General features: G+C 41.7%; 1 protein-coding gene across 1 annotated transcript in view; it reads left to right on the top strand.

Moving 5' to 3' along the window:
- Positions 1-1,886: 1,886 nt before the first annotated feature.
- Positions 1,887-11,941, top strand: part of SMYD1 (SET and MYND domain containing 1) — a 48,887-nt gene continuing 38,832 nt past the window's right edge. The window contains exon 1 of the mRNA XM_011953109.1: positions 1,887-2,108. Within this exon, the coding sequence (XP_011808499.1) occupies positions 1,972-2,108 (137 nt within the window). The 5' untranslated portion in view covers positions 1,887-1,971. The remainder of the gene's footprint in view (positions 2,109-11,941) is intronic.

The following is an 11,941-nucleotide window of genomic DNA, read 5'->3' as shown; positions in this document are numbered from 1 at the left end:
ACCCACCTCAGCCTCCCAAGTGCTGGGATTACAGGCGTGAGCCACTGAGCCCGGCCTTCTTTCCCTTTTTTTAACTCTGTTTGTAGAATTGTTTTTCCCCTTGGGAGCATGCAGTGTTTACTTTTTGAGGCACCTAACATTACATGTCTTAAGTTCTTTTGCTCTTCAGGGTACATCAGAAGCCGCAGAGACATTCTCTTGCTCTCATGGCTATGTATTCTTACCTAAAAATCAGGATATATGATCAGACAATGAACTTGCAACATGCTTCCAAGAGTCGAAGGTGTTTTGGGAGATTCAGTTGGTTGAAGACATGTTAAAATTTCTGGTACATCTTGAGAGTTTAGGGAGGACAATGTGACAGAGTAAATAAAATAAAATAGCTATCACTTAATGAGTACTTTATGAAGTGCTCAGTGCTGTGTTATGTCCTTTATACATATTATCTAACTCTCACAATCCAGTGAGGTAGAAATTATCACCCTTGTTTCACAGGTTCCGTCTCAAGTGGTAGTAGCAGGCTCAGAATTCAAACCCAGATTCATCTGACTCAGAAACCATACACTCAGAAAGATCCAGGAAATGCCCCCGCCCACTGCCCCCTCCAGGAAGTAGATGCATCCCAGGAGCTAAAAATCTTACATGGAAGTCAAGCCAGAACTCCAGATCTGCAAGTGTCTTTCTTTTAAACCTCAGTGAGAGCTGCCTGATAGCCAAGAACAGTGGCATTTAGTTCAATGGGGATTTTAGATTCGTCTTTCCAGTGTCCTCACTCCTGAGTAAGAAGAAGGACAGAGCACATTGGTATTTTCCTGGCAGCAGACACATGCTGAAGGAAATTTGATAGAAAGATAGAGATGGGGGTTGCTATTTTTAAAGCCTGCCTTCTCTATATCCAGCCTGCCTCTAGCATACCAGCATCACCAGCAGTGCTAAGAACAGCTGTGGAGTAGGGGTGCTGTGGGAGACCTAGGTGACACTGAAGAGGAAAAATGCCCCCTTGGAGCCTAAATAGTACTGTTACGTATATGCCAAGGGCTCAGTTTAGCTTCTGCTTCTTTTTTTTTTTTTTTTTTTTAATTGAGATGGAGTCTCACTCTGTCGCCCAGGCTGGGGTGCAATGGCGCAATCTCGGCTCACTGCAACCTCTGCCTCCCGGGTTCAAGCAATTCTCCTGCCTCAGCCTCCCAAGTAGCTGGGATTACAGGCACCTGCTACCGTGCCCAGCTAATTTTTGCATATTTAGTAGAGACGGGGTTTCACCATGTTGGTCAGGCTGGTCTCGAACTCCTGACTTCAGGTGATCCACCCGCCTCGGCCTCCCAAGGTGGGGATTACAGGCATGAGCAACCATGCCCAGCCCTCAGTTTAGCTTCTGCTGCTTCCTGCAAACAGTCCACCCTTGGGAGAGAGACTGAAAAGGGTGGGGCGAGGGGCCCATCTCACTTGAGAAAGTGCAAGCCTGACAGCTGAAGGGTCCCAGAGCAGCAAATATCACCTTGTTTCTCTTGGACCACTCCAGTTGTCTGCTTTTGATTGACAGAGGCATCTGGCTGCTAAAAATATCCTCCTGACCAAATGCTCCCTACTCCAACTAAAGCCGAACAGGATTGTTGCAGTTCAGAACTTAGCATATACAGAGCTTCTGCTTGCAATGGAACCTCTCAAAACTTTTCAGGTCCTATCCCAGAACCATATTAAGCCATGGTCATATTCTCTTCTGTTAGCTTTGCTGGGTGATGAATGAAACCCTTCCCAGTTCACTTGTTCTTGTGCCTGTCCCATTCCCACCTCCAGAAAAAGTAGCAGAGGGGGAGGTGAGGGCCCAGTGGCTGAGAGCAGGCAGGGAAGGGGAGGTGGCTTGTCCATTTATAGTCTTGCTCTTTGGGATGCTGAAGGTGCTGAAATAGCAATGACAAGAGACTTGGCTCAGTGTTAAATATCTGCCGCGCTGGCCTGACAGACTCTGAGATGACAATAGGGAGAATGGAGAATGTGGAGGTCTTCACTGCTGAGGGCAAAGGCAGGGGTCTGAAGGCCACCAAGGAGTTCTGGGCTGCAGATGTCATCTTTGCTGAGCGGGCTTATTCCGCAGTGGTTTTTGACAGGTATGAAATGTGGGGAGTTGCCTTCTCTCCTGTTGGTTTGGCTGGTACCAAACTCTAAAATACTTTGTTCTCAAAAATCATCAGGGGGAGGGATAAAATTCATGTGCTCTTTTTTGAACAAAATGACACTTCTGAGAGCTAATTTTTCTGGCACAAATTTTTCTGCAAGGGGTCGTTGCCACTGTGATTTGCTGTGGCTCCTAGAAGGATGGTGAAGGTGAGCAAAGGCTTCAGGGGCACTTTCTCCCAACATTGGGTAACTTGGCTGAAAGGGTGTGTTGGGAGCGGAAAGGTGGGTGTGGTGCTGTGGGAAACAATTTCCGACAGAAAGCTCTATATTTTTAGCTTTCTTTTTATTATAAATATATTACCAGATAAAGTAATTGCTGAGACTTAAAAAAATAATAAACTGTATATTTATAATTATGAATAACGCAGGAATCCACTTATCCTTGAAAAATCAAAGTATCACCCAATCCCAGTCCCCTCTGTCTTTCCTCAGATATTACCTTTGCTATTATTTCAATGTATTTCCTTCTAGAATGTTCCTGTGCTATTACATGTATATATCTGCACTTATCAAAATGGATGGCTGTAGTTTGCTTTTCTTTCTTTCTTTCTTTCTTTTTTTTACAGAAATGGTGTCATACTTCAGATGTCGTTTTAGAACATGCTCTTTTCCCTAAACAACATGTTTTTGATGTCTATCCTTGCAGGAACTATAAATCTGTAGATACTTCTTTTAAATTCCATCTATTTCCTTTATAGAGCTATACATATAGATTCATGTGCTATATGAATCACCAATCTTAATTTTAAATATTTCATCCTATAAATACATGTCATTTTATTTATCCATTCCCCTATTGAGAGACAATTGGTGGTTTTTAATTTTTCATAAAAAAATGAAAATCCTCGATCGTGTCTACCTGTACATATGTGCGATTGTTCTCTAGGCCATAGGACTAGAAGAGGAATTGCTGGGCCATAGGATGTGATGTTTTCAGTTTTATAGGCTCTCCAAACAGGCTCTATTAAATGTACATTCCCTCTTCCTCACGACCTTGGCCACACTAGACTACCAAGCTTTTAAATTAGTAATAAATCTTAATTTTAAACAAACTTACATGGTGATCACATTAAAGTGTCAGTATTTTCTGAGATCAAGGTTGGGGTGACCTGCTTGACATCTATGTGGTCTGAGTCTGATAACCCAGGCTTTGTGGTTGGCCCGCTGCACTGACCACCCTGGGAAAGGGCAGTGCTTCTCAGAGATAACTTTATTAGTATTCACATTCTTTTGTCTTCCCGCCCACTAAGACCTTCAGGGAAAAGGGTGGGAACTGGGGCATATGGCTTACCACCACCCGAGGAATATATGGGGCTGAGGTGACTTTTTCAGGGGGAGCTCGTCTTATTTCATTAATTGTGTGTGTGTGTACGTGTGTGTGTCAGGGGAGGGGTGAGTACAGTTAGGGAGCCAGCTGGATTCAGAGTGAAAACACAACCCAGAAACACAGGGACTGTCAACACTAATCCTGGTGCTGCCAGTGAGTTACTGCCTGGCCTTGTGAAGAACATCTCCGTTTGCTGCCTCCAATTCCCCAAAGTCAATCTAGCCAATCAGTTCCATTTCAAGAAGGTTAAAGTTGAACGGGTTTTCATTCCATTATAAAAGCAAGGCATTGTCATTTTAGAAAATTTAGAAAGGTAAGATATCACACAGCGATAACCACTCTTAACATGTTGGGTATCTATTTTTGGTTTGTTTTAAAACATAGGTTTCATTTGGCTGTAATATACTCATTATACAAGCCATTATGCTTTTTCATTTAATAAGTTTGACGTCTTCTGTGCTATTATACACTCTTCAGAAACAGTACTTGAGAGCTACATGTTCTTCTATTACCTGCTGGTGACTGACCATTTGGATTATTTCCATGTTTTTGTTATTATAAATAATTTGTCATTCATTTGAAGTAACAACTATAAAAACACTTCATGTACATTGAGGATAAACACTACATAAAATCATATATTATTTTTACAGTAGTAATAAAAGTGGGATAAATGGTATAAATGACCTTTAAAATGATTTTAAAAAAATCTAAAAGAGACAGTTTTTTTCAAAAAATGCTTTACCCAAACTTGTCACTGCACAGATGAGGGAGCTGTGCTTTCTTTGGTTATACCAGAGACAGTCCAAAGAAGCATTAAAGGAAAGTTTTATGCATTTTAGGCTCCTGGTGAGGCTCAGCCACCGTAGATGAGAAACTTGATTGCAGAGGTGGGACTCAGTCACCCACAAAAGTCACTGTACAAAACTGGCTTATTCTAATCCATGTTATGGCAAGACAGGCTTTCCTAGTCTTCCACCCAAATGTGGAGAAAGATTATATTTTTAATTGAGCACTGTATTAAATGAAAATTAATTCTTTCAAACTGTGTATTATATATTCTAACATACATATTATATATTATATTGTATATATTCTAACATATATTATACAAAGCATAGCAATAGATCAACACCAAACCAACTTAACTAGAATATTCCAATATGTTACATCTTCTCTATCCTGTCCCATGCCTGCTCCAAAGGTAATTATCCTAGGTTTTGTGTTGTATATTCTACTGCCTTTTAAATAATAGTTTTGGCTGGGTGTGGTGGCTCATGCCTGTAATCCCACACTTTGGGAGACCCAAGCAGGCAGATCACCTGCAGTCAGGAGTTCAAGACTAGGCTCGCCAACATGGTGAAACCCTGTCTCTACAAAAATAGGAAAATTAGCTGGGCATGATGGCAGGTGCCTGTAATCCCAGCTACTGAGAAGGCTGAGGCGAGAGAATCGCTTAAACCCGGGAGGCAGAGGTTGCAATGAGCCAAGATCATGCCATTGCACTCCAGCCTGGGTGACAGAGCAAGACTGTGTTTCAAAAAAAAACCAGTAATGGTTTAATCACAGTCACGTATTTCTAAACAATATATAATTAGTTATGTTTTGTTTTTGATCTTTTAAACAAAGGTACAATATTATATGTGGTTTTATGTCACTTGCTTCTTTCACTCAAATGTTTATTATTCATCTGTATGGTTTTGTGAAACTAATAAAGTGAATAAACTTTGTGTGTGTCTGTGTACCAAATTTATTTTTCCATTCTCCTGTGAATGGTTGCTATGAACATTTTTGTTCCTATCTCTTGGAAAGCAGATACATGAGGTGTGTATCACAGGAATGTAATTACTAAGCCAGTAATATATGTGTTCTTTGACTTTAAAATATAATGCCATACTGTGAAATGCTGGTTTGTAAACCTGAATTGTGTCTTTGCTAGAATGGGCTTAGTTTAGCATTAACAGTAACATTCCAGGCCCTTAAATTATGGTCCTTAGTCTGGTTAGGAGCTCTTCACCTTTGATGGTTAGAAAATCAGGTACTCTTCTTGAACGTAAGAGAGCAAGAATAAAGCTGGGAAAATTCTTTCAGGCCTAGCTACTATGTAGCACTTGGATTAAGTGCTAGGCATGACTAATCAATCAGGCATACCTTCCTCCTGAATTCCAATTTGGCCTCAGAATCCCTTCCAGCAGGTCCTCCAGGGGGCTACTACCAATCAATGAGAACTAGCATTTAAAAATGAAGTCTGTTTGCCATCCCCTTAGGCATTGTGGTTGGATGCTAGAAGGGAGTGAAGTACATTTACCAAGGAGTTGCCTTTTTTGGACACATCATTTTATGGTAGTTGAGATACCGGGGGTGATGCATGAGTGGGTAAAATTGCTCTCTGCCCCTTTAACTCTTCACTCTGAGGGTTTCCAGTTCTCAGGAGGACAGTGAGTGGGAGCTCTGTGGTACCTTAGCCCAAGTGATCCTCCTAGCTTCTACATAGCATGGGGCCAACCTGGGAATTCACAATGCTGATTTTTTTTTGTTGTTATTAAGGAAGAAAATAATAATTCTCCGCAATCTTATCATTTGGAAAAAAAACCCCCCAAAAACCCAGCTATTAACATTCTGGGTATATCTTCCTTGTTTTCTGATGCAAATACAATGCATATATAACATTTTCTTGATTCTGATGAGTTATAGGTGGGGTGGGGGTCCTGGAAGAAACACTACATTATTATTGTTCTTATTTTTACTTTTTAAGATGAAATCTTGCTCTGTCACCCAGGCTGGGGTGTAGTGGTGAGATCTCGGCTCACTGCAAACTCTGCCACCTGGTCTCAAGTGATTCTCCTGCCTCAGCCTTCTAAGTAGCTGGGACTGCAGGTTCACGCCACCACACCCAGCTAATTTTTGTATTTTTAGTAGAGACAGAGTTTCACCATGTTGCTCAGGCTGGTGTCCAACTCCCGGCATCAAGTGATCTGCCGGCTTTGGCCTCCCAAAGTGCTAGGATCACAGGTGTGAGCTACTGCACCTGGCAGAAACACTACATTAAATGTATGCTTTGATTGTAAGACACAAAATATCCCTAAATTCTGGATATTAGAATATGGGAAAAGAAGTTTATTTCAGAATGGAGGGAAAATGGGACATGCATAATATGCTATATTTATCAATTCCAGAATACATATTTTAACTTCTCTGAAATCATAATGTATCCTAAAATCTATGGCTCATTATGGTTTAATTGGCAGATTTTTTTTTATTTCTTAGTAGTGAATGAAAATGGTGCATTTAATAATTTCAAGTTCAATGTAATTAAGTTGTATATACTTTTTCTCTCAAAAAAGCTGGATTATTTTGTAACCTGTTTTATTTACTTCATAATATGTTGTGAACAACTTTCAAAACCATTAATATCCTTCTACACCATTTTAATGGCTACATAGTATTCTTTTTGTTGACTTGTATATTAATTTAATTAGATGTCATACTTTTTTAAATTTTTATTTTAGATTTTGGGGGTACATGTGCAGGTTTGCTACATGGGCATCTTGTGGGATGCTGAGGCTTGGGCTTCTAATAATCTGCTTGCCCAAGTAGTGAACATGGTACCCTATAGATAGCTTTTCAACTCTTGCCCCTCTCTCTCCCTCTCCCCTTTTGGAATCTCCAGTGTTTATTGTTCACATTTTTGTGTCCATATGTACCCAATATTTACCTCTCACTTCAAAATGAAAACATGTTATTTGGTTTTCTGTTTCTGTATTAATTTGCTTAGGAGAATGGGCTCCAGTTGCACCCATATTGCTGCAAAGGACATGATTTTGTTCCTTTTTAACGGCTGTGTAGTATTACAGGGTATATATGCACTATGTTTTCTTTATATAATCCACCATTGATAGGCACCTGGGTTGTTTCCATGTCATTGCTACTGTGGATAGTGCTGTGATAAACACATGAGTGCACATGTGTTTTTGGTAGAATGATTTATTTTCCTTCAGGTAGATATTCAGTAATGGGATTGCTGGGTCGAATGGTAATTCTAGTTTTAGTTTTTGGGGAACTCTCCAGGCTGCTTTCTACAAGGGCTGAACTAATTCGTAGATGCTTTGCTTTGGATGTCAAGGGTCTGCTCTTTTTCCTAGTAGATCTTCCCATATATCTCTGATTATGTATTAAAGACAAATTCCTACACATACAAATTTTGAATTCAAAAGACATTTTTAAGGCTTTTGATATAGATTTCCAAATTACCTCACCAAAGGAGAACATACATTTTTCTACTAGCAGCACAGGGGTTGTCTCCTCATCCCAATACTGGCCAACACAGAAAACTATTTCACTTTTTCATGTTTGTCAATTAAATCTGTTAAAACTTATCTTAGTATTGTTTTAACTTGAATTTTTTATTATTAGAGAAGTGAAAGTTTTTTAACATTTATTCTTTTATGAATTGTTGTTTTCTTTTGATGCCCTCAATTTTTTTTTTTTTTTTTTGAGATGGAGTCTCGCTCTGTCGCCCAGGCTGGAGTGCAGTGGCGTGACCTCGGCTCGCTGCAAGCTCCACCTCCCGGGTTCACGCCATTCTCCTGCCTCAGCCTCCCGAGTAGCTGGGACTACAGGTGCCTGCACCACGCCAGGCTAATTTTTTTTATTTTTTATTTTTTAGTAGAGACGGGGTTTCATCGTGTTAGCCAGGATGGTCCCATCTCCTGACCTCATGATCCGCCTGCCTCAGCCTCCCAAAGTGCTGGGATTACAGGCGTGAGCCACCGCACCCGGCCGATCCCCTCAATTTTTAAGTATATGCATAACTCATTTGTTTATTACTCCTTTATGTCTAGTTCTCCCCTCTATTATCTAGCTCGATGCACACAACAGATACTCAATAAATACTTGTGGAAAGAATCAGGGAGGGAAGGAAAGAGAGAGAAAGAGAGAGGGAAAGAACATGGGGTTTCACCATGTTGCCCAGGCTGGTCTCAAACTACTGACCTCAAGAGATTTGCCTGCCTCAGCCTCCGATAGTGCTGGGATTACAAGCATGAGCCCCTAGGCACCCAGCCTTTAGTTCCTTTTGCTGCTGTAACAAACTACTGTAACTTCAATGGCTGAAAACAACACACGTTTATTATCTTATAGTTCTGGAGGTTAGAAGTCTAAAAACAGGCTGACACTTCGGTTTCTTCTCTATCTCCATCTTCTTGAGGCTGCCCACATTCCTTGGCTCATGGCCCCCTTCCTGAATGTTTAAAACCAGCACTGTAACATCTTGTTCCCCTCTGACCTCCTGCCTCCTCTTATAAGGACCTTGCAATTACATTAGGCCCACCTAGGTACTTCGGGATACTATCCTTGTCTCAAGGTCTTTAACTTAATCACACATGCAAAGTTCCTCTGCCATGTGATGTAACCTATTTACAGGTTCTGGGGATTAGGACATTGACAATTTTTGGGGGGCTATTATTCAGTCTACCCCAACCAATAAGAATTTTCTAGATTGATCCAATTCATCACAAAATATGCTAAGAAGGAGCAAGGACAGTTAGTGGATTTTTTTAAAGTTCTTTAAATAAAAACTTGAACAGACTCTAAATTACTCTGGTTACAAAGTTGAAAGTGTTCAGGAGATTATGTATATATAGTGTGTGTATAGGTAAAAAGATAGTGGGGAACATGAGAAAAAGTTGAGTATTTGTAAATAAATTACTGACAACCAGGCTTTTTTTGAAAATGGAACCAGTTATGAGCTTTCTTAGGTGCAGCAGAGCCAGTGGGGTTTAGTCAGTGTAATTCTGTGTGAGTCTGTGGCAATGGCAGGATTAGCCCTGGCAGACACACAAACACACATGTGGCCTTTAATCTGATAACAGCTGGTGGTTGGTTAGTGGAGGATAAATGATGCTATAAATGGAAATAATTTAATGAAAGGATTAGAGAAATTCCAGAACAATTAGTTCAGAAAATGAGTAAGTGTTAAAGTATTCAAGTGACAGCCTTAAATGTTTGCATTGGATGTTGAGAATAACCACAGTTGATTTAGAATTCTGCTTTTCATTTGGCACTTTCAGCTGCAGAGGCATGACATGTCAACATGTTACATAGCCTGTTGTGAGCTGTATTGCTAAATATCACTCAATAATTCTTAAATCCAGAAGTCTGAGAATGATTGCCTTTTAAAGATGGATTAGATCAAATGGCAGGTTGTCCCCATAATAATGCTATCTTTACCCATTCGCATCCGAGGATGTGTTCTGAACATGAATTGAGGGGTGTGCTTCAGGTAGGTCTTGTAAATGTATACAGGTCTTCGTGGGGTATGTGAGCTGTGGCAGAGAAAATCTTGAGAGTTGGTGTTTCAATAAGAAAAGGGATGTTAAAAATAAATTGGCAATATCCAGGCTTAATCCAAGAAAACAGTACCTTCTAATTCTTTTTTTTTTTAGATAGAGTCTCACTCTATTGCTCAGGCTGGAGTGTCATGGCACAGTCATGGCTCACTGCAGCCTTTACCTGCTGAGCTCAAGTCATCCTCCCACCTCAGCCTCTGGAGTAACTGGGACTACAGGTGCCCACCCCCATGGCTGGCTATTGTTTTATTTTTGTTTTTTGTAGAGACAGTGTTCTCTACTGGACACTATTTTGCCCAGGCTGATCTTAAACTCCTGGGCTCAAGTGATCTTCCTGCCTCAGCCTTCCAAAGTTCTGGGATTACAGGTGTGAGCCACCGCCCCCTGCCCCGCTGACTTCTTATGTCAAGGTATTTAATAGTCAGTGCAAACATGAATCTCATGATCTCATCCAGTGGCTACCTTTGTCTCCTATATGTACACCCTGACATGGACACATCTGCCTCATATCAGTGCCTCTTTCTGGAAGACCTCTACCTTCTCTGAGTACAAACTCAGCCCATCTCTCAAGGTCAGAACAATGCCTCCTCATCTCGTAGGTGATTGCCTTCTTAGATTGCCTCCCCTACCTCAGTTGAAATAGTCTCTCTTCCTCAAAACTTACAGCAAGTTACCATGTTCATGGAATGTTGTGGGTCCTGCCTTGTTTATACGTGTTTATGTCCCATCCCAGCCTGGGGACTGCTTGAAGGCAAGGTCGGTGTCTCCTTTATCTTTTAAGGACCTCTATTACCTAGCTCAATGCACATAACAGATGCTCAATAAGTACTTGCAGAAAGAGGCAGGGAGGGAAGGAAAGACAGAGGGAAAGAAGAAAAAAAGAAGGAATGAGAAAAAGAATTTAAAATATTGTGAAGTTATCTGGGTACTTGAGGGACGGGATGTTCTTTAAGACACCTACTCGCAGGCTAGGCGAGGTGGCTCATGCCTGTAATCCCAGCATTTTGGGAAGCTGAGGCAGGCGGATCACTTGAGCTCAGGAGTTTGAGACCAGCCTGGGCAACATAATGAGACTCCATCTCTACAAAAAAAAATAAAATTAAGCCGAGCCTGGTGGCCTGCGCCTGTAGTCCCAGCTACTTGGGAGGCTAAGGTGGTAGGGTCGCTTGAGCCTAGGAGTTTGAGGCTGCAATGAGTCATGATTATACCATTGCATTCCAGTCTGGAGGACAGAGAAAGACCCTGTCTCTTAAAAAAGAGGAAAAAAAAAAGACACTTCCCTCTAATTTTTGATGAGAGACCTTCTGGCAGGCTGGGAGTTTATAAGCAGCCCTGAAAGACAGAACTGTTGAACTGTTGGTCCAGTCCTCTCTTGTTGAGTTTTTAGGGGGCTTGCCCACCATGCAGGCACCTTGTCTTTGCATGTATCTGTCCGTGAGCAGCTATTTCCATACAAGGAGCTGAGCAGCAGCTGCCCTTCCAGCCCTCTTCACTCTGACAGATCACAGAGTCCAGCAGGGCTGCAGAGCAGAGTGAGAGGGGACCAGCTGCTGGAGCAGGCACATTCAAGGCTGCAGGCCAAGCAGGTGGGCTTTGTAGCTGCATCCACCCTCTATGTGCTGGGAGTGGTGTCTGGGATCAGGGACTCTTAAGAGAATAATATCCCCGTGAGGATAATGATCGTGGCTACTCTAAAGGTTGCCCTGAAGATTTTTTAAAAAACGAATCACTAAAAACATCTCTTTGAAATGGCAAAGAGCTGTGTAAGTGGGAGTTGATACCTTTTGGTGTGAATCGGAATATGAGACTGGGGAGAAACGAGACTTACTGAAGGTCACCCAGCTGAGCCTGCCTGGGACAAATGCTCTTTCTTGGAATCCAAAAAGTGGCTTTAGGACTTCATGTCATTTGAACGCTCTCCTGCACTGGGGCCAGTAAGGTCGGGGAGGGATGGGAACTTCTTTCTTTCTTTCTTTTTTTTTTGAGACAGAGTCTCGCTCTGCCGCCCAGGCTGGAGTGCAGTGGCCGGATCTCAGCTCCCTGCAAGCTCCGCCTCCCGGGTTCACGCCATTCTCCTGCCTCAGCCTCC

The sequence above is a fragment of the Colobus angolensis genome, unplaced genomic scaffold (assembly GCF_000951035.1).
Source record: "Colobus angolensis palliatus isolate OR3802 unplaced genomic scaffold, Cang.pa_1.0 Scaffold357, whole genome shotgun sequence".
NCBI lineage: Eukaryota > Metazoa > Chordata > Mammalia > Primates > Cercopithecidae > Colobus > Colobus angolensis.
Note: the sequence above shows the minus strand (reverse complement) of the source record. Positions and strands in the feature narration are given on the sequence as shown.